Source organism: Labeo rohita, chromosome 14 (assembly GCF_022985175.1).
Source record: "Labeo rohita strain BAU-BD-2019 chromosome 14, IGBB_LRoh.1.0, whole genome shotgun sequence".
Classification (NCBI taxonomy): domain Eukaryota; kingdom Metazoa; phylum Chordata; class Actinopteri; order Cypriniformes; family Cyprinidae; genus Labeo; species Labeo rohita.
In genome coordinates, this window is record NC_066882.1 from 17,730,725 (window position 1) to 17,754,913 (window position 24,189).

Genomic DNA, 24,189 nt, shown 5'->3' on the forward strand with positions numbered 1-24,189 from the left:
CATCTTCACGTTCTTTCACCCCGAGTAGTTTCAAACACCATCTTTGACTGTACCTTTCTAGTTCTTCCACTCTGAGCTTAAGAGTTATGGGCATTTTCATGCTGCATGTGTTGAATCGACGATTCGGCCTTACCATTCTTTTCACCCTGAGAGGCAACATCTGACAGGAGTCGATTAACAGTGTCAGACAAAGAGTTCACCGCAGCCGTAGTGACCTCAATGGGGTTCTCAATATGAGTAATCTTTTGAATTGCCGAATCTTGCTTGGACTGGATGGTTTTGAAAATCTCAGCAAGTGATACATCGTTACTGTCTCTTTTCTTTTTCCCAGAGGGGCTTTTGCTGGGAGTTGTGAGCAAAGATTGTTAAAACCCCTTTCATAATTATGTGACAAGCGAGGCATCTACACGTTTGGATTCATCCATATTTTCGCATGTTTTGCTTGACAAGTGCCTGTCCAAGTTCCACAAAGTACACAGGTTGCTATCAACACGTTTCTTGCCCATTAACTGTCTGAAGGTGGATTCCAACTCGTATAAACGTCCGCAATCAGAAAAGTATAACTGAACAAACCACCAAAGGGGCATAATATGACCCGTTGACTAAGCTGAAGAGGTACAAAAACTTCTCAAGGTTCTTCTCAAGAAGACGCCGCCTGCATCCCAATGTGCATACTATCTATCCTAAATTCTATGTGATAGTAGTAATTTTCAATACTATTTAGGGCAGATAGGGTGGATAGTATGCACATTGGGACGCAGGGGCAAACCTGGGCACTTCCTTTGCCAAGTGCATCCCAAGCGGCTTCTCCAAAGGTACTTCCATTTGGAACTTACCTCGTGAACTGTTCGGTACGAATATACGTACCGATACATCCCTTACTGTATACACACACATATATATATATATATATATACTATGAGAGTCATCCCACTATATTTTTATATAATACTCCCTGAATGAAGATACCATTGTGCGTGCAGGCAGACAGTTTCAGACAAAAATATTCAAATATGAATGTAAAAATTATGCATGGGTTTCTATTTGTACAGGCAGTTATTTCCATAAAAACTGTGCGCTAAACATAGTCCTTCTGATGATTCAAGAATAAAAACAAGGCAACATTGAGTGGACGTTTTCACTTTGTTTCTCCTGCGGTCTTGAAAGAGAAAGACAATTAAAATGACTGACAGATATCTCTAATTAAAACAACGGTCTCTCTCCCGCCTTCACACCTCACAGTATAAGAAATTATATTTCACATGGAAACCGAAGAGCTCATACAACATCTGTTAAAACCCTGAATGACGCCTAAACCAGTTTGGCTAGATAAAAATAATTCTATACAATATATATGTACATTCTGTACAAAAAAGCAGCAAATATTAACATGCTACACACATTTTCAAATGAACAAGAAACACATCTTAAACACTGAATAGCTGCACACCAGTACCAACACTGAAAAGACAAGATGTCAATCAATACAACAAACAGGGGCAAAAGTCTAATGTGTAACATAGTCCCATGGTAAAACACGAAGTAAACACTTTTATTATTCAACCATGTCTATACTTTTTGTCATTTCAGACCCTGTGGATGAGTCACTACTTGTAAACAAACTGATTAAGCCTTATCAAAGACTTATCAATACAATACAATCAAATTAATTGTGCTGATATGTCCCTGTTGAAATTAGCATACTGTATGTGCTGATACCCCAATCAAGCTTCTTAAAGGGGGGATAGTTCACCCAAAAATGAAAATTCTGTCATTAATTACTCACCCTCATGCTGTTCCAAACCCGTAAGACCTTTGTTCATCTTCAGAACACAAATTAAGATATCTTTGATGAAATCCGAGAGCTTTTTGACCCTGGATAGACAGCAGCGCAACCGACACGTTCATGGCCTAGAAAGGTAGTAAGGACATAATTTAAATAGTCAAAATTATGACAGAATTATAATTCTAGACTGAACTAACCTCTTAAAGGAGAAGTCCACTTTCAGAACAACAATTTACAGATAATGTACTCACCCCCTTGTCATCCAAGATGTTCATGTCTTTCTTCAGTCGTAAAGAAATTATGTTTTTTGAGGAAAACATATCAGGATTTTTCTCCATATAATGGACTGCCATGGTGCCCTGAGTTTGAACTTCCGAAATGTAGTGTAAATACGGCTTCTGATGATCCCAAAGCTGTTGTAAACAATCCCAGCCGAGAAAGAACGATCTTATCCAGCGAAACGATCGGTTATTTTCATAAAAATAATACAATTTATATACTTTTATACTCTGTGTATTCAGGCTCAAGACAGTTAGGGAATGTCAAAAACCTCTGATCGTATTTTCTCCCTCAACTTCAAAATCATCCTATATCGCTTTTACCTTTTATGTTTTACCTTTTTGTTAAGGGTGTTTGATCTTCTTTGCATGTTCACTTTGCAAAAACTGGGTCGAAACTTGTAGGATGATTTTGAAATGATTTTTGAAGTTGAGTGAGAAAATACGATTAGAGGTTTTTGACATACTCTAACTGTCTTGAGCCAGAATACACAGACAAGACGAGCATTTGAGATTAAAAAGTATTTGAATTGTATTTTTTTTTTAATGAAAATAACTGTTTCACTAGATAAGACCCTTCTTCCTCAGCTGGGATCGTTTACAACCGCATTTGGGATCGTTTGAAGCAGCATTTAAAATGAATTTTGAAAGTTCAAAATCGGGGCACCATACCAGACCATTATATGAAGAAAAAATCCTGAAATGTTTTCCTTAAAAAACACAATTTCTTTACGACTGAAGAAAGAAAAACATAAACATCTTGGATGACAAGGAGGTGAGTACATTATCTGTAAATTGTTGTTCTGGAAGTGGACTTCTCCTTTAACCAGCAGCTAAAACAGCAGGCTTTTTCAGCAGGGCTTGCAAACATCCAAATATCCTCCCAAACAAACACACGCTGATGATGGCAAACAGTCCTTATATGCAGTGCATCATTATTATCCCTGCTCTGAGTGAGGACATGCATGTAAACCTCCACAAACATACAAAAAAAAAAGTATGTCCTTCAAAATGAGTCCATGGCTGTGAGATATGAGGTGATGCTGATGGCAGGACCCCATCAGACCGCCTCATGTCCCATTTGACCCCTCCACAGGCAATAACTGGGTGGTGTTAGACATTTCAGATGGATGCGCCAGGTAGTCCGGTGTGCAGAGAGTTTGGCTGTTTTCTTGCAGAGGCCACATTTCCTGCCACGTAAAGGAAGGCAGATGAGGTGGGTGGCTGCTGAGGAGAGGTCTCCGCTGCCTGTAGTTGGACCACACTTGCAGAAGTGTCTCTTTGAATGGCCGCGTGGTCAGCGTGTACAAGATGGGGTTGAGAGCGCTGTTGATTGGCAGAATGAAGATGACGACCCACGAGCTGATGGTTCCTGCAGAGGGTGCAGAGTAATAGGGGGAAAATTATGCATTGAGAGTTGATATTCCATGTCATTTCTTGCTGATTACTTTTCTTTGAAAAATCATTTTGGACAGGGCAGTCCACTTCTCAACTGCCCATTAATTATCTCTGGAAATATCATCATTCAAAGAGAGGATGGGAACAGAAAACTGTAATCTTTCAGTGAAATGTCCTAGAAAAATACAGCTTGGGTTCAGCAATCATAATGAAGCACGGTGTCATTTGCCCAGCCATTGTCGAATATAATGCAGGCGAAAAGAGCATTCAATGGATCCCATTCTCTAAGCACGTGTAGACGTGTGAAATCTGTGTATGAATGTATTCACAAACAAATCATAATCACCAAAATTGCAAAAATCTATTTACAAAAACATGGAGGGACAAGTGAAGCCACATGTACACAAAAAGGGATTTACTCATTTATACATCATCTGAAAGCTGAATAAATAAGCTTTCTACTGATGCTAGGATAGGACAATATTTGGCTGAGATAGAACTATTTGAAAATCTGGAATGTGAGGATGCAAAAAAAAATCTAAATATTGAGAAAATCGCCTTTGAAGTTGTCTAAATGAAGTTCTTAGCAATGCATTTTACTAATCAAAAATTCAATTTTGATATATTCACGGTAGGAAATTTACAAAATATCTTCATTGAACATGACATTTACTTAATATCTTAATGATTTTTGGCATAAAAAGGAAAATGTATCATTTTGACAATAGTTTTGATCATTTTGATGTATTGTTGGCTATTGCTACAAATATACCTGTGCTACTTACAACCCACAAATATGAAATAATTCATTATTATTAGAGAACAATACCCAGTATACATACTTAAAAAGCACAGCTCTTCCCTAAAATACAATTCTGTCATTATTTACACTCATGTTGTTCAAAACCTGTAGGACTTACTTTCTTTAGTGACACTCAAAAGATGTGCCCATGACTTGTGCACTATATTCTTCTAAAGCCAAGTCAAATCTTTTCAATGAATCAGTTGAACCATTTCGCAAAATCTGACTCAATCCAGTTTCAGCAGGTAGCTGGTCACTGGAGGGAAAGATCATCAGTAAATGACAACTTTTGGAGTTTCTCATGCAGTCATAACTTCAGATGACTTGGAATATAGCCAGACAGTTTTATGGTGTTTTTGTGCCATTTTTTTAAGCTCAAAAGTGCCAGTCCTCATTCATTGCATTTATACGCAAACAAATGATAAGTACATTACTCAAAATGCCTCTTTTTGTATTCCATTGAAGAAAGAAATGCATACAGGTCTGTAACAACATGAGGGAGAGACTGACTGTACAGTAGATAATGAGAGAATTTTCCTTTTTCTAGCTATAATTCTTAAAGGGAACACCAGGGGCTAAGACTTGTTTTGTATAATGTAAGGTTAATGATGTCTCTTACTGAAATATGTAGTAGAAAACACAAGAAAGACTAACGTTATTTAAAAAATCCACATCATTTTGTTTATATTTTGGACTGGGGGGGGCACCATTATTTCGATGACGTAAAATGGTTTCACTCGGTAAGATAATGGTGGTACCTGTTGCTATTTTTATACTCTTGCAGTAAAATATTGATACGATGCCACTAGGGCTGCCCCCTAATAATCGACTAACCATTAGATGATGAGAAGAGATTTGGCCGACCAAAATTTTATTAGTCGCAAAAAAAAAAAAAAAAAATATCCACAGGAAGTGGTGAAGTCACATTGTCCGTGAGGGACAGATCGTTAATGGCTGGTCTGTGTGGCAATATAGTACATCGGGCAGGACATCCAAAATCAAATATGTCTTTTCACCTGAAATATCTAAGTAGTAGCAACTTTACATGGCCGCTCAATCTAATGTTAGACTAGAAAAATGTGCGCTATTGAAGTGTTTGTGCGAAGTGTTGAAGCTGAACAGTAGCGTGTTCACTGCACGACAGATGGAGGCATTGGTGCGGTTAATTGCACTTAAAATACTCCGTCATTTTTGGTCATACAGATGAAAGTAATACATCTGTTGAATCTGTAAAGACTCGTAGTTAATTTGTGTGCACTCACAATAACAACGAAACGTTGCGCTTTTGTAAAATAATAAAGACAAAGAGGATGCGCTTTCTGCCATCTCGGACTCTGTTAACTTCAGCGCAAAACTTTGAAATGCCATGCATTCTTGTCTTACAGACAAGAAAAATATAGACCATCTATAAAGAGTGAAATGTCTACTTTTAAGTTAACCAATTTAAATAGAAAACAAATATTCTCTGATTATGTAATCCATATGAAACATGCATACAAGCGCATCCACTACTGAGGAGAGTCAGTGTCACTGACTTCATCTGTTAAGGCGAAAACAAAGAAAGCACTACTTTATCAATAAATTATTAAAATGTGAATGCAGTCTCCTTGCTGTTTTCCCCAGAAACATTCAGAATTATTACGCTTTTTTTAGGCTATGTAGGCAATTAAAGGCTCATTGTTATGATTTATATATTTTTTTATTGAACATGCGACTAATAGTTGACTAATCCTTAAAATGAACGACTATTAGTTGACCAGAACATTTTTTAGTCGAGGACAGCCCTAGATGCCACATTGTGCAGCTTTTGGTCACAATTTTCAGTCAAAGGGCAACAAGAGAAGTGATGCAAGTCTTCACTGCTTTCCTAGCGATAAGAAGAGAAGAAAAGAACGCTTGTGGATGAATAAAACTTCCTAAAGACACTTTAACCCTGATGCCTTTGAGACTTTTAGTAGACCACGGCTACTGAAAGAGCTTACAAATGGCAGAGACAAGAAATGCTAGATGCCATCCTGGCAGGATGTAAACATGGTCATCATATCATTAATTTATTTGTGTTGAGTTGTGTTGTGGTAAAAATAGCAACAAGTAGCGCCAGTAGATCACTGAGTTCAACCATTACACGTCATAATGGTGCCTCCACAGTCCAAAAATATGTATAAAACGATGTGGATTTTTTAAATAATGTAAATCTTTCATGGGTTTTCTACATCTTTCAGTAAGCAACATCGTTTATATTAAGCCATACAAGTCTTAATACCCAGGGTTCCTTTAAAGGTGAAGTAAAACTTTAGCAAGCCCTTCATATTATAGTCACATTTTGATGCTTTTAATCATTTCACTGCTAGTAGTAAAAGAGAATGATAAATTACTGTAGCTGAAAAAACTACTGCTTCAGCTTAATATCAGACTCATCCTTGAAGAAACACAATGGCCCCATGACGCACTTACCTGGGATTTCGACCTCCATCAGTGAAAGAATCTTGAGAATGAAAATGGGAATCCAGCATAGCGAATCAGTGATGACAATGGAGAAGAATCGTTTGGCAATGGTCAGCTCTTTTTTAATGTGGTTGCTGTATTTGGTCGTCTGCGTTCCTGTTCTCTGGATATTGTAAAACATGCTTCCATAAGACAGTACGATGATGAGAAAAGCCACCAGATTGAGACCTATTTGGAAACAGGACATGTTTTTGACATGATATATAACAGTAAAAAACATTCATCAATGTGAAAGATAACCTCAATACAAAACACAAGCACCACACAGTACACTTAAAACACCTTTTGGTCAAGCGAGATTAAGTTATTGTTGAGATGATTGGTCTCACTGGAAACTGCTACATTTTTTCAGTGCTTTCTTAATAATGTCAGTGCCCTTAGTCCTCTTTCCCAATCTAAACCTAGACCTCTCAATGTGACCTCTATCACACAAACAAATTGAGCACTCACAGAGAGAACAATTTCCTAACCAGGAACAAATGAGTCCAAAACAACTCTGACTGTTGTAAGAACAGGAAAGCTACCAAAAAAAGTAAACCTTTGAAGGGCAAATTATTATGCCTCAAATGTCTTAAAAAGCTTGCACAGAGTACAACATTGATCAACCACTTTTTCAGTCTTGGTTCCAGACGTACTTATCTATTGATTTTCTCCATAGGGAAACACACATAAACCAAACCAATCAGCTCTGAGATGAATGACATTACTGAAATAAATTCATAGACAACAAGATAAAAGGTACATAACAATATAGTGTTTTCTTTTTTATTTCTCTAGCAATACAAATGCCATATTTAAGTGCTGGACACCCAAATCCACTGTAATTTTATAAACAATACTGTTTTTGTGTCTCGGAATGTAGTTTTAAGAGTTTGTAGCCGAGAATGTACTTATTTAGACTTCAAATATGCGGTTTGTTCATAAAGATAAAGTCTATTTGAAAATTTGTAAGCTCCAGAGCGTCAGCGGCTGTTCAGCACTCATGAACCCACTGAGAGCAGCCTTACCTCGGCCGGATCTTCTGATGTCTCTATAGTGGTTAAACATACAATTTGTTTGGGGTAAATCTAATGGGCAGTCTTTGGTCTCATTAATCTATCATTCAATGAAGCAACTCAACTTTCCTTTGTTACTAGCTTTAAATTGACGTTTTTGAATTAGTAAAAAAGGCTTGGGCTCAGCTCTTAAACTGTCAAACTAAGATTTGAATCCATGGTGGAAGGAAGTAGCTTGCACAAAAGAGAGTTTTGAAAATTCAGCTCTGCCATCCCATAATAAATCAGTGAATAAATCATATTTTAATATAGTATATATTATAATATATAGTATATATTTATTAACTGTAGTTCTATTAAACTTTCACAATATTACTGCTTTACAGTATTTTTGGCCTAGTAAATGCAGCCTTGGTGAGAACTTCTATCCCAAAAATGTATTTATTTAAAAATATTAATTTATCAAATAACATAATTCAAAAAACACTTGAGGATAAATGAGAACTGTTTTGAAATGTTGAAATGTCTCTGACTGGTGGCTTCAATAAAAGCATATACCATTACCTCAGAGCTTATGGTAGGTCTGTCATAAATGATTTACGCAGAATCATTAAAAATATATTTCTCTATAGAGAAAATGACTGGGATTTTTAAGGCCAGAACCCGACTGCTGTGCCCTATCATCTAATAGAACATCTTTTGAACACAATTAAAAGATTCGCACGTACCCAGAAAGATCACAATGGAGTAGATTTGTGCTCCGAGAGTCTCTGGCTGCTCAGAATGCAAAGGGAAACACACGCCATTGGTTCCATAGAAGTTTCTGAAAACCCCTTTACAGACCAGAGGCAGAAAAGCAATAACAAAGCCCAAGATCCAGATGACCACCAAAATGGTAACAGTGCGTCTGCGGCCGGGGGTCAGGTAGCGGAACGGGTAAACAATGCAGATGTATTTCTCCAGGGTGAGGTAGGTGAGAAGCAGAACTGACACCTCCGTCGAGAGCATGGCTAGAGATCCAATCACCTGACATGGTACACTGTCCATCCAGGCCTGAGCGTGACGATTATACTCGCCCCTGAACTTCAGGTCATACGCGCCAATCATGAAGAGGTAGACACCCATCAGACCATCTGCACCTGTTTAGTAGAGAAAAAGCTTTAGCACATCATTTTTTTTTATGAGTTACATGTGCATTTTACATCTCAGGAAATATGTGATTGTTGTTTTAAATATAGATAGCATTGTATAATGTAGTCAATACACTGTAAAAACAGAACAGAAGTTTATAAATATAAATGTTAAAATGTTAATGTTAATATACTACAGATTTCTTACACTGTATGCTTTCTTACACTGAACACCATATTTTCAGCCCTAATCTAACTTTTTGCTTGCTGTGTTTGTAGGTTCAGCGTAATAAATGAGAGAATACTGTACATAAAATACTTGATATATTACTTGTGTTTCTGAAGTTGTTAGAACTTCTGAAATGTTTTTTCAGCCTTATTTAAGAATTTCTGGAGCACAGTTTGCTTCAGCCAGGAACTACATATTATAAAAATTGATGAAAATCGACAGCAGGCTGAAAATCAAAAAGCCTTTATTACCAGTCTGCCACTTTCCACATCTGACCCATTTCTCCCCTCCAGGTGCCCTAAAATTGAGAGCATTTCTCACCCATAGACTTTTAACCGAAAAACTACCCGTGACGGTCAGACTGACAGAGTCACACAGGAAACAATATTGAGCAATTCAGGCACGATCAGCTACTGGGTAATTGCGGCGCATTTAGCACATGGCAAAAGACTCAGCATGAACAGACCATGCCTGAGGCAGGCGGTGGGTCAAAATGAAGTCCAAGTGTTGTAAATATATAATTTACATTAACAGCTCAGTGGGGTGAGTTTTATTGAATTTTCTTAGAAAATGCTTTAATAGATCAATTTAATATAATAGCAAAAAGTTACAAATGTGCTATAAAGGCTGGAGTAATGGCTGCTGAAATTTCAGCATTGCCATCACAGAAAAAAATGTTTTTTAAAAAATTGAAATCAGTTGAAAATGGTTATTTGTAATATTTCACAATATTACTCTTTGTACTTGTACAAAGTTTTTGATCACATAACAGCATTGGTAAGCCTAAAACACAACATTAAAAAATCGTACTGATCCTAAAATTTTGGACAGTGGTGAAAATGTGCCATTCTACAGAACTGGTTCAAACTGCTGTTCCACAACCAAAAACAGATTTAAAAAGCATTTAAGTATTGAAATCTTGCACCAGCTAGACGTAAAAAAGCTGGATGTAAGCCCTACGCTGGGCTTTGCAACGTCCAACTTTACGATAAATATTTACACCTGTTGCACCAGCTAAAACTACGACCAGGCGCAACTATGCCCGGCGTGGACGATGCACGTCCACGCAAACACATTCTCCCGCAGTGAAAGCTGAGACGACACCACGCTGCAATGGCTACAACTACTAATATAAAACTGAATTGCTCAAGACATCATAACAAGTGAAGCCACCACGAAATAATTTCATTAACTAAATATATCCTAATGTCCACGTTTTTGTATCTGAGGTCTCCCTGCACATTCCCACAACATATTTCTTCAAACTGACACTAAAAATAAAGGCGACAGGTTAAGTAAAATATAATGAATGTAATACAATGCTTCTCTATAGAGTTATTTTTCTTGCTATTGAGTTCATGTGCAACGAATGTCTTTCCTGAGGTAAATGTGAATTTACGTGACAATTGTGCATTTTAGCCTCTTGACCTCTTTCTGTGGCTGAAAAAACACATTTATAAATTGTAGAGTTAGTGATAGAACTGACAGAATTTGAAAGCTGATACTTTATTTCTGATTAAAAAGTAAGCACAAAACGTACAGCGATTATTGGATGGCAGGAACACTGCAAATGATGAGACGAATTAAAGACGTTAAGTATTTCCAAGCATTTATACTGTCCCAGCAAGATGTCGAATAGAAATATTAAGGGAATACTTTAAGACAGTTATATACCATTATCAGCATGGTAAAGTAGATTCGTCTCTCGTTGTCTCTCGTTGTCTCTCGAGAGAATTTGTGCTGTTAATACAGTGTTAGCCGTAGTTTCTTTTTTACTTTTTATTTTTATAATTCTTGCGCAATGTTTGCGCGTTGTTTGCATGTGTTGCTTGACCCCTCCCTATAATAATTGTTTATAGGCCACATTATCCTACCCAAAAAGACCATAAACGTTACAGTTGGGGTCTGCAATAAGTAATTAAAAACGAATCAAGTCCGAACAAATCGTGACTTTTCAATTTACTCCTACCTTTGACTACACTGTAAAAAAACTATTTGTTGAGTAAAATTAAAATAATTTGTGACCTGGCTGTCGTAAAATTTAAGTAGAACAACATAGATATTTGAGTTGAATCAACCTAAAATTTTAAGGCAGCTGGGTTACTTACCCATCTGTTAAGTTTAGCAAACACAAATATCTAAGTTGTTACTTAGTACAACTTGTTATTTCAAGTTGACTAAACTTATTTTAGTTGACTGAACTTAAAATTTTAAGGCAGCAGGGTAACAAATTATTTTAAGCTGACTCAACAGATTGTATTTTTTATTTTTTACAGTGTAGGCGATGGTGCAACGGGTATAAATTCTACGCACGACTTAAAGCATATTTTACGTCCAGCCTAGTCTTACAATCGGGCGTACGCCCAGCTGGTGCAACCGGCCCCAGAAGTGACGCGACACCGCGACGTGACAGATATCACAGCCATTCAGAACCGCTTAAGTGCACTGCACTCCCAACAAAATGGGCAAGTTTCTGATCTAATTGATAAATATTAAACATTTTTAACATAATTAAAACTACATACTGAGTGACTGGTACCATATTTGTTATGGAAACACACTTCGCATTGAGTTCCTCCATGTTTAAGATCTGAGATAAACTGTCTGTTGTTGCTTTCAGTATGGCTATAAATGTCACGCAATATGATATTCAAACTCCCATTATACACTTTTAAAATTGAATAAAGCACATAATCAGCACCTGAGATTATCACTGTCATAGTTTGTATGTTGTTGCTCCAGCTGTGATGTCGCGGAAATAGAAATTTCTAAATTAGAAATTTTGCGTGTCGCAGTCGCGGCTAGTTAGGACAAAAACTCAGAATCACATGGAAAAGATACCTTTTATCGTCTGTCGCGGCGCATGTAGTTAGGTCACGGTGTAATATATATATATATATATATATATATATATATATACAGTAAAATCATTTAGTGGGTACTTGCAATTTTGAGGTGGCTGTCCCGAACCCTAACCCCTAAATTTGAACTTATAAAAAATATACTGCAATATATTTTGCATTTTAATCCATTGTTGTTTTTACAAATATCTTTTTAAAGTTTAAATTAACTTCAAAGAATGCCACTACCAAACCATTTTTCTATAATCAAACACACTTTTTGGGAGTTATTCCATAACATTTAGTTTTTATATGTGTACAGCTGTTCAGAACTGTGCTAGCTAACCATCTTTGAGCTAGGTTTAAAGGTATATTTGATTGTCAAAAGCATAAAAATTGTCACTACCGAAACAGTCACAACCAAAAAATTTCAGTAGTGACATTTGGTTTTTTTGATTGTTATCCCATAAAATTGTCACTACCATAACAGTCACAACAGAAACATGTCATCATTGTTTCAGTAGTAACAAAAGGGAACACATAATTCTTTATTTGGTGGAAATAAACAAAATTTTTGCAACTTTTTTTGTATTTTAGTATGTTTTAGTAGTGTTTTAGTATGTGGGTTAAAACTATGTGTGATGTGGTCACTGCCGAAAATGGGATATTTTGTCAAAAATAAAGTAGGCTATACTGAATTATCAACTAAGTTATATGTTATGATAGTGTTTGGTTCAGCGTATATTCAAACTAATGAATCCTTAAGTCTGAAATCAATATTATCAACTTTTTGCCTTTTATAAAGGAAAATTGGATTCAAAATACAACAAATTTCATAAATCACACTTAAAATATTGTTAAAATTGTAACTGTTATTGATTTACCTATGAAAACTTTTTAATAAAATAGAATATATATATATATATATATATAAACTCAGCAAAAAAAGAAACGTCCCTTTTTCAGGACTGTGTATTTCAACAATAATGTTGTAAAAATCCAAATAACTTTACAGATCTTCATTGTAAAGGGTTTAAACAATGTTTTCCATGCATGTTCAATTAACCATAATCAATTAATTAACATGCACCTGTGGAATGGTCGTTAAGACCTTAACAGCTTACAGAAAGTAGGCATTTAATGTCACAGTTCTAAAAACGCAGGACACTAAAGAGACTTGTCTACCGACTGTGAAAAACACCCAAAGAAAGATGCCCAGGGTCCCTGCTCATCTGCGTGAACGTGCATTAGGCATGCTGCAGGGAGGCATGAGGACTGCTGATGTGGCTAGGGCAATAAATTGCCATGTCCGCACTGTGAGACGCCTAAGACAGCGCTATAGGGAGACAGGAAGGACAGCTGATCATCCTCGCAGTGGAAGACCACGTGTAACAACACCTGCACAGGATCGGTACATCCGAATATCACACCTGGGTGACAGGTACAGGATGGCCACAACAACTGCCCGAGTCACACCAGGAACACACAATCCCTCCATCAGTGCTCAGACTGTCCGCAATAGGCTGAGAGAGGCTGGACTGAGGGCTTGTAGGCCTGTTGTAAGGCAGGTCCTTACCAGACATCACCAGCAACAACGCCGCCTATGGGCACAAACCCACCTTCGCTGGACCAGACAGGAATGGCAAAAAGTGCTCTTCACTGATGAGTCACGGTTTTGTCTCACCAGGGGTGATGGACGGATTCGTGTTTATCGTCGAAGGAATGAGCGTTACACCGAGGCCTGTACCCTGGAGCGGGATCGATTTAGAGGTGGGGGTCCGTCATGGTCTGGGGCGGTATATCACATCACCATCGGACTGAGCTTGTTGTCATTGCAGGCAATCTCAATGCCTTGCGGTACAGGGAAGACATCCTCCTCCCTCATGTGGTACCCTTTATGCATGCTCATCCGGACATGATCCTCCAGCAGGACAATGCCACCAGCCATACTGCTCGTTCTGTGCGTGAGTTTCTGCATGACAGCAATGTCAGTGTTCTGCCATGGCCAGCGAAGAGCCCGGATCTCAATCCCATTGAGCACGTCTGGGACCTGTTGGATCGCAGGGTGAGGGCTAGGGCCATTCCCCCCAGAAATGTCCAGGAACTTGCAGGTGCCTTGGTGGAAGAGTGGGGTAACATCTCACAGCAAGAACTGACAAATCTGGTCCAGTCAATGAGGAGGAGATGCACTGCAGTACTTCAAGCAGCTGGTGGCCACACCAGATACTGACTGGTACTTTTGATTTTGAGCCTCCCTTCATTCAGGGACACATTGTGAAACATTTTTAGTTTATGTCTTATGGTGTTGACTCTTTTAGTGTTCATACAAATATTTACACATTAAGTTTACTGAAAGTAAAAACAGTTGAAAGTCAGAGGACGTTTCTTTTTTTGCTGAGTTTATATTTACAAGAAAGTTGTAAGCAAAATCCTAATAGGTCAATACATATATAATCTTATTAAATTATTATATTACTGTGTTCCGTATGGACAAATTTGGGGAGAGGACAAATATTCCAAAACTTTCTGAAAATGCAGTATGAGAATAAACTGCACAGTTACTAGAAATGTGTACCTTGGATATTATACAATTTGTATACATACAAAAAAATTTGTGGAAAAAGACTTTTTTTTTTCAAGACGTTTCCAACTCTGACTTTAAACCAATTCTGTAGAATGGCCCATGTATGTATGTGTGTATAAGCAGACTAATAAAATAAAATGCAATTTTTAATTATAATATTTAAAAAATATTATGTAAGGACCTTTGAAATAACTGCAATCATTTTGCGAATTGAAATGGACATGTAATGTGGTTCCTGCCTGGAGTAGTGTTTTCCTGAAAATAATTGGATACCTTAGAATGTTTGTCAGCCAGTCAGATTCAGACATTTAACAGAAATAATATAAATCACTTTACCTCACATAAAAGCACACCTATTTTTCATTTTTATGCATAAACAACTCCCTTGTTAGTTTATTTTTCATGTTAGTAAGTGAAAACAAAGTGTAACTGTTGATACATCTAAGTGTGACATCTACACTTCAAAGTGGACACTCTGAATGATTGATTTCCATGTATTCTGAATGAGGCCCCACTCATCTGAATCACCCCTGGCAGCGCTCTCTAGAGCATACAGATGCCCAGTGCACAACTTTGATTTCCCCTTATTTAGCCCATTTCAAAGAGCAGAAATCAAAGGACTGCTTTTCATTGGTTGCTATTTCCTTTGGGAGCAGGCCATAGTGTGTACAATATGAGTTAGGAAAAGTATTAAAGCAACAGCATTTTCTTTGTGCAGCAGTGGTCAGTTTACAGGAAGCAGAATGCATGGCTGAATTTCATGTGCTAGTGAGACGTGTGGCGGCACTTCAGTCGAGAGCGAACACTGTCAGGTTAACTCAGGCTCTGAGAGCTGTTGGCCGGCTATGAGCTGCCTTTAGGCTATCAGTCTGTTTCTCTACAAGGTGCCATCGACTTGCTGAACTAGGACAACCTCCATAAGTGCAGTTTGAAAGATGAGATTTTTGTTTTTCTCATCTTAGCAACAAAGCTTGACTTTCCGGTTAAATGCACACAAAGCATTTTCAAATATATTCATGATAGGCTAAATAATATTTGGAACAATGCCAGACGTAAAGAAAAAACAACAAAAAAAGAATGCATAGAAACTTGCATGAGACTAATTATGTGTGAAATTGCTTTTGCCACAAGGAGATGATGAGCAGCACATTGCAATCTTCAACACAGCATATAATGCTCCCGGAATGTATTCAGACACACTTAGTCACACTTTTCAAATGCCTCTGCATTAGATGCAAAATATCATCTTACAGCATAAAGAGATGATGCACATGGCATGGAGCTTGTTCTCAGAGCGAATGTAGGACCGCATGCAGATCACAAAGATGTTGCCGAAGCATGTCGTTGCTGAGACAACCCAGACGAAGACACGCAGCACGATGTTGGCCAAAAGGTCCTCGAAAGATGAGATGCCATCAGTATTGGGCTTGCAGCTGCGGACGTGAGGCGCATAGCCACAATACTGAAACTTTTTAAAGTAGCTGAGAGGAAGAAAGAAAAAGCACAAATGATAAACATAATCAGATCATAATTTTCAAATACATAGCTAACATTATTAGGTATGTAAAAGTAAATTTAATAAATATGTGGAATATTTAAAGTTCCCATCATAGACTCTGTAAAACGCGTCCAAGAGTTTTACACACAGTCTGTTACTGAGGGGACATTTCCACGCCCAAAAACATGATGCAGCACAAAACGAAACGTGATTGGTTGCTTTACCTGTCAATCATATATGGCCTCTTGGCCGGTCCTTGGCCATGCAAAGCGGGCAAGGTGCCCAGAACTTTTGCCGTCAGTCTGAACATCTGGCTACATAAGACTAAAAATAACCCAGCGCTGGGTGAAATATGGACAGACCCAGTGATTAGCTTAAATGTTTATCCCAACCTTCCGGGTAGTTTTATTTTACTCAACTATTGCTTAAAAATTACTTAAAATGAACCCAAAATAGGTTGTAAATTACCATTTAATAATATGTTCAATAAATGAACATTTATCAATAAGTTGAATAAATAATAATTCAATAATAAACATTTTAAATTGTTTATTAATAAATGTTTACCTTTTAATTATTGCTGCTGCCCCTAGTAATTATGTGTCTGATTTTGAATTTACAACCTATTTTGGGTTCATTTTAAGCCAGCCATATACAGTTGAGGTCAAAAGTTTACATACACCTTGCAAAATCAGCAAAATGTTAATTATTTTACTAAAAAAAGAGTTATTTTTTATTTAGTACTGACGTGAATAAGATATTTTACATAAAAGATGTTTACATATAGTGCACAAGAGTAAATAACAGTTGAATTTATAAAAATTACAAAAGTTTACATATGCTTGATTCTTAATACTGTGTTGTTACCTGAATAATCGAAAGCTGTGTTTTTTGACTGTATGGCTTTGACATATATATTTTCATGCTGAGGACAACTGAGGGACTCATATGCAACTATTACAGAAGGTTCAAATTCTCACTGATGTTTCAGAAGGAAACACAATGCATTAAGAGCCGGGGGGTGAAAACTTTTGAACAGGTTAATGAAAATACGTACATTTTTCTTTTTTTTCTTTTTTTTTAATTTAGTACTGCCCTTTAGAAGCTACAGAAGATACTTACATGTTTCCCAGAAGACAAAATAAGTTAAATTTACCCTGATCTTCAAATTCAAAAAGTTTTCACCCCCCGGTAATGTATCATTTTTGCTTCTGGAGCATCAGTGAACGTTTGAACCTTCTGTAATAGTTGCATATGAGTCCCTCAGTTGTCCTCAGTGTGAAAAGATGGATCTCACAATCATACAGTCGTTGTTGGAAAGGGTTCAAATACACAAAAATGCTGAAAAAACAAAGAATTTGTGGGACCTCAACAATTTTCGTGAAGAACAGTTTAACAGTTCAGAACAAACAAGGGACTTATAAACAACTATCACTAATTTAAAAAATGGCTTTGGATCATTCAGGTAACAACACAGTATTAAGAATCAAACGTATGGGTTATTTTGCCTCTTATTTTGGTCAAATAATTAACATTTTACAGATTCTTCAAGGTGTATGTAAACTTTCGACCTCAACTGTAGTAAATTTTAAACAATAGTTGAGTTAATTTAAACTACCCAGAAGTTTGGGTTAAATATTTAAAGCAAACCAGTTGCTGGGTTTGTCCATATTTCACCCAGTGCTGGGTTGAACATCGGTGCTGGGTTGTTTTATCTAGCTGTATTTTTTTTAATTATCCATTATCCATTATTTTAACAATTTAATTATCCAATTTATTAATCTTTACTAAAATAACAAAATTGTAACAATCTTGAAACACTTCTACTGTCTCAGTGCTTCAACTCCCTGCCTAATTGCACACATGAGAGCTGCTGCTTAGCTGCTGTGACTGTTTTTCTGTCACTCAACCTGTCCTTACTGAGAAAGGTGTTCATAAAGGGGAAGACAAAAGAAGAGAGGAGAGAATCACACAGAACGGAACTGATATAGTTCCAGAAACAGCAAGGAAGTCTTGAGTTGAAATTCACAGTCAACAAAAAAGCACACTCTCAGTCTCAATCCGAGAGGAAACATTGCAAATTACTTGCAAGATTCATAGAGTGTTCTCATTTTCTACAGTGTAAATTATATACTGCAAGATATGCAAAGCAGAAAGACACAATATTGAGTCTTCAAGTATCTGAAAAGATTGGAAAGGGAATTGTAAACACTCCAACATATATTCCAGACACCCTTGTATTTTTTGTATGTTTTCAGGTGAATCACTCCTGATTACTATACTAAGTCATAGATGAAAATCATTGCCACAAATAATTAATAGAATACAAAATAATAGAGCAAATTTCTGGAATGAGAACTAAAGAGTTTGTCTTTATATTTATTTAATGAGTATTTTCCAGAGAGAAAACATTACAAAATGTCCACATTTGCTGTTATTTGTTTCATGTTTTAACATACAAATAATTATAGAGATGTTCAGCTGTCAGGCATTTCAAACTGAATATCTGAAGCATCAATCTCAACACTTAATTATTCAAAATTAAAAAAGCAATAATTTCCATTCCCAATGGTGACAACTTCGGAAAACATAGATTTGAATTAAGTATCAGAAATTGAGCAAGCAGAAGCGTTTAGTTATCAAAACTTTGAAAAAGCAGCACTCACATGTGAGTCAGGTTCTTGAGAGGTTCAAACATCTTTCTGTGAATGTTCCCAATTTCGATTCCCTCAATGCTCCTGTGACACAAAAAGCTTTCTCTCAGGGGTTGCTCTTTAGAAAACCACCATCATTAGCATTTCAGTATTCACTTTACAATGCTTTAGCCCTCTTTTCCCTTTTCCTCCTCTTACAAATATGCAGTTTTGTGCCCAAGATGCTCTCTGGAAGTCTTTGAAGTATGACCTAAAAGCAGATTGTTTTTCCTCTGTTGAGTAGCGGGAAAGACAATGTTCACGACGTGAAGTTTGGGTAGGACCATTGTGCTGCGCTGAAAGGGGCCCCGCAAACAGCACATTACTAAAATTGCAAGCTATTTCTGTGGCGTCTCATGTGAATGTGTTCTTCTTTTTAAACCAGAGAGGTATAAAAGGGAGAGAGGACTTGTGTGCGTCTTAATTTAGTCACAATATTCACTGTGGAAAGCTACAAAATGGATAACAACATCTTTTGAAAGATACTTCACACTTCATCTATTTCACCTTTAAAACCCTGAACCATAGATCATTATAGAAAATTAAATAAAAAAAACTTACAGTGACTTTAACTTATGCAGCTTGTCAAAGTGGTCCACACGCAGGTCCGTGATGGGGTTATATGAAATATTCCTGCAGACAAATAGGAGGCGAGAGTGAACTGATTAGAAATACATCTCTAATGTCAAAAGTCTAAAGTATGATCTGAGTGGAGCATATCATACATTATAACATTATTCTAAAATACATTATACATTAAAGCAGATTTGTCTGCAAAGGTAGGAAAAGGAATATAAAATGTTTGGCTAAGAACATACTTGACAGTATAGAAATTGAAAAAAGGACATTTTACAAAATATAATATGAAATATTGTGTAATACCTTGTCAATTTTCTTGTTTGATGACAAACTGTCTGATTTGTTGTTTATTAGTAATATCCAATGACACAAAACTATACACAATATGCCTCTTTACTGTATTATTGAATTTATTATTGATGATGAAAAAGCATACACTACTGTTCAAAAGTTTGAAGTTGGTAAGGTTTTGTAATGTTGGTTAATAATGTTTGTAATGACGTCTCCTATGCTCACCAAGGCTGCATTTATTTGCTCAGAAATAGAGTAAAATCAGTAATATTTATATTTTAAAATGTAATTTATTACTGTGATGGAAAAGTTACATTTTTAGCAGCTATTACTCCAGTCTTCACAGTCACATTATCCTTCAGAAATCATTCTAAAATGCTGATTTGATGCACAAAACAAAAGTCTAATTATTATTAGTTTTAAAAACAGTTGAACAGTAGTGTAAACTGATTTTGATATGATTTTGGTTTTATAAATAGTATGTTCAAGGGATAGTTCACCCAAAAATGAAAATTACCCTCACCCTCAAGCCATTCTAGGTATATGTCTTTCTTCTGTCAGACGAATACAGTCTGAGTTATATGTGCAATAGCAATAGCCAAAAATACATGGAATGTGTCAAAATTATCGATTTTTCTTTTATGCCAAAAATCATTAGGATATTAAGTAAAGATCATGCTACATGAAGATATTTTGTCAATTTTCTGCCATATATATATTAAAACTTAATTTTTGATTAGTAATATGCATTGGTAAGAACCTAATTTGGACAACTTTAAAGGCGTTTTTTTGCACCCTCAGATTCCAGATTTTTAAATAGTTGTATGGCGGGCAAATATTGTCCTATTCTAACAAACCATCAATGGAAAGCTTATTTATTCAGCTTTCAGATGAATCAGTTTTTTTTTTTAAAAAAATGACCCTTATGACTGGTTTTGTGGTCGAGGGTCACATATTAAAAAATGTTCTGGCTCTTCCAAGCTTTATAATGGCAGTGAATGGCTGTTAAGATTTATGAAGCTCAAAAAGTGCATCTATCCATCATAAAAAGTACTCCACATGGCTCCAAGGGGTTAATAAAGGCCTTCTGAAGTGAATCGATGCATTTGTGTAAGAAAAATATCAATATTTAAAACTTTACAAACCACAATCTCTAGCTTCCGCTATCTATCGTACACACATACACATTCCAGTGGATGATGTAGGTGTAGCATAAGCTTTTTTTAAACAAAAAAAGTTTGGAAAAGGACAATCAGTTTGTGACTGGTGTGAAGGTTTTGCTCTCTTCACTGTCTTTCTTTCTTCAGTCGTACTGAAATTATGTTTTTTGAGGAAAACAGTTCAGGATTTTTCTCCATATAATGGACTGCTATGGTGTCCCGATTTTGAAATTCCAAAATGCAGTTTAAATGCGGCTTCAAACAATCCCAAATATGGTTGCAAACAAGTCCAGCTGAGGAAGAAGGGTCTTATCTAGCGAAACGATTGGTTATTTTAATTTTAAAAATACAATTTAAATACTTTTTTTTAACTCAAACGCTCGTCTTGTCTTGCTCTCCCTGAACTGTGTATTCTGACTCAAGACAGTTAGGGTATGTCGAAAAACATTTTCTCCCTCAACTTCAAAAATAATTTCAAAATCATCCTACATCGCTGCAGAAGTACCAACACAGTCTTTGCAAAGTAAACATGCAAAGATGATCAAACACCCTTAACAAAAAAGGTAAAACAGCGATATAAGGCGATTTTGTGGGAAGTTGAGGGAGAACATGAGATGGGAGTTTTTCGACATACCCTAACTGTCATTAACCGGAAAAAAAACAGTCCAGGCAGAGTAAGCCAAGACGAGCGTTTGACATTAAAAAGTATATAAATTGTATAATTTTTATGAAAATCACCAATGGTTTCGCTAGGTAAGACCCTTACTTCTCAGCTGGAATTGTTTACAGCCGCATTTGGGATCGTTTGAAGCTGCATTTAAATTGCATTTTGGAAGTTCAAAATTGGAGCACTATATCACTCCATTATATGGAGAAAAATGCTGAAATGTTTTCCTCAAAAAACATAATTTCTTCACAACTGAAAAAAGAAAGACATGAACATCTTGGATGACAAGGGGGTGAGTACATTATATGTGAATCTTTGTTTTGGAAGTGGACTTCTCCTTTATGTTGTAAATATGGATATTTTTCTTTTACAAATGCATCGATTCGCTTCAGGAAACCTTTATTAACCCCCCAGAGCCATGTGGAGTACTTTTTATAATGGATGGATGAACTTTATTGGACTTCAAAATTTCAACAGCCATTCAGTGCTATTGTAAAGCTTGGAAAAGCCATTTTTTAGTGTAACTCTGATTGTATTCATCTGAAAAAAGAAAGTCTTATACACCTAGGATGGCTTGAGGGTGAGTAAAACGTAGGGTAATCTTCTTTTTTGGGGTGAGCTATCCCTTTAACAATCATACAAACAACAACAAAAACCACAGTTTGATTATTAATAGTTTAAGGTAAATGTTATTCCATAAACTTTTAACCTGGAAACTATGTAAATATTCAAATGGAACTGAAAAATGAATTCATATTGGACTAAAAAATAAATCACAATTTTGCAGAAGCCCACCACACAACCCGCCTGTTGGGGTTGTTTGTAATGTGCATCTAAACGGAAGACTCACAGCTGAAGCAGGTCTCCGAGATTGACGAAAAGATCAGGAGGGATCGCTTCAATTCTGTTACTGGACAAATCCCTGTGGAGAGAGAAAATATTCATGCCTTTTGCATTCAAATAGGCATCTGCTGACAGAAGTGATGAGCAAGCCAGCCTGATGCCAAACTCTTTGATGACTGATGTCCCGCAACTGGTTGAGCTGTATGGGAGTATAAGACCAACCAAGACTTTGAAATTGATAAGGAAATCCATGCAAGGAGGATTTATTTTATTGAATTTATTTATTCATTCATTAAATTTTTTTTGCTTAGCTTCTCAAAAATAGAACAGAAATGGGTCACGACTAAACTCCAGAGAACACTTTGTGGTGATTATTTTGGCAAACATATAAAATGGAATGCAATGCCTGAGAACTTACAGCTCGCCCAGTTTGCGAAGCAGAGAGAAAGCCTGCTCGTGGATGAAACTAATGCGGTTCCGCTGGAGGACCCTACAGATAAAAAAAAACAAAAACATTTATCTTGGTGGACAGAAAGACATTGACCGCTTCAGAGGAATTGGATGTGCAAGAAATACCCAGGGGTGTAAAAACTACTTAAAAATTATACTTAAGTGAAAATAAATAATATTTAAATGAGCAAAAGTAGAAAAGCACACTTTTAAATTGTACTTAAGTAAAAACCATTTTATCAATGCAAAGTGAAATAAACTGCATAAAATATTTTGCCATACAGACATAAAAAGGTTTGGTTAAAGGAGGAAAACAAAACAAAACGACACAGATCAAAAACATCTATCTAGTGCATGCAACAACAAAGCTATCAGGGTCACCAAAATAATAATTATTATATAGTATGTACATTTTCATCACTGATTTTATTTGGACTCAATCTTGTGCATTCAGCCAATATACTACGGTCAGCTAACTGCACTATCAAAACACAAATAACGGATACTTTTTGGGGGGAAATAAAGCAATCACAATATGCTTCCTCAGATTTGATGGTGAACTTCTGAAGCCAGAAATTTCCCTGATTAAAGTTATAACTGAAGACATCATTGGTTCTCACCTGTCAAGCACACACATTTGAGGTGAGCTTCTGTTTAATACATTTAATGTGTGCAAGATGCAATGTAGTGTACTTTTCAAGGAGTTTTTTTTTTTTCTTCAGAAATGTAATCAAATAAAAGTAGTCAGTTTAAATTGCACTTAAATAAAGCACTCCAAAAGTAGCTCCCTGAAACAATATGTAGGAGCAGTAATCAGGTAAAATTACTGAAGTATTTTACACTTCTGGAAATATACATAGTTGTACACAACAATGTCACTGGTGGTGAGTACGAAAAACAAAAAACAATTTAGAAGGTAAATGGGATCTGACCTTTAATCAGCAGAGTCAGTCTTGCATATAATCAGTGAAATTATAATAATTAGAGTAATATAGCATTACATTTATAAATGAATTTCTATTCTGCTTAATATGTAAATGTTTCCATGTTACTTGAAATAAGTTTCAAAATGAACAAAAGCATGTAAGTCTACTGTTCTGATTACTGCAGAACATTGATTAAAAATGAAAAGTGAGAACTGGGAGGATGAAAACGCTTTCCCTAAAAATATGTTTGACCTAATTTTTGGTGCTTTTGGCAAGAAGACCTTAACTATGCACATTATGAGTGGGGTACAACTGCCTCTTTAAATATGAGTATGTGAAAATACAGTTTACATACAGAATCTGCAAAATGTTCATTAAATGTTAACGTTTAATGATAGTTGTTCATGAGTCCCTTGTTTGTCCTGAACAGTTAATCTGTCTGCTTTTCTTCAGAAAAATCTTTCAGGTCCCACAAATTCTTTGGTTTTTCAGCATTTTTGTGTATTTGAACCCTTTACAATTTAGCATTTTTAAA

At 36.2% G+C, this 24,189-nt stretch overlaps 1 protein-coding gene across 2 annotated transcripts in view; it reads right to left on the reverse strand.

Annotated features, from left to right (window-relative positions):
• Window positions 1-2,868: 2,868 nt before the first annotated feature.
• rxfp1 (relaxin family peptide receptor 1) overlaps window positions 2,869-24,189 on the reverse strand; it is a 70,047-nt gene continuing 48,726 nt past the window's right edge. For both annotated transcript variants that reach the window (XM_051128272.1, XM_051128273.1), the window contains exons 11-18: window positions 22,697-22,768; window positions 22,286-22,357; window positions 19,300-19,371; window positions 18,712-18,783; window positions 15,799-16,028; window positions 8,493-8,903; window positions 6,719-6,937; window positions 2,869-3,436 (exon numbers count right to left, since the gene is read on the reverse strand). In XM_051128272.1, the coding sequence (XP_050984229.1) occupies window positions 3,135-3,436; window positions 6,719-6,937; window positions 8,493-8,903; window positions 15,799-16,028; window positions 18,712-18,783; window positions 19,300-19,371; window positions 22,286-22,357; window positions 22,697-22,768 (1,450 nt within the window). In that variant the 3' untranslated portion in view covers window positions 2,869-3,134. The remainder of the gene's footprint in view (window positions 3,437-6,718; window positions 6,938-8,492; window positions 8,904-15,798; window positions 16,029-18,711; window positions 18,784-19,299; window positions 19,372-22,285; window positions 22,358-22,696; window positions 22,769-24,189) is intronic.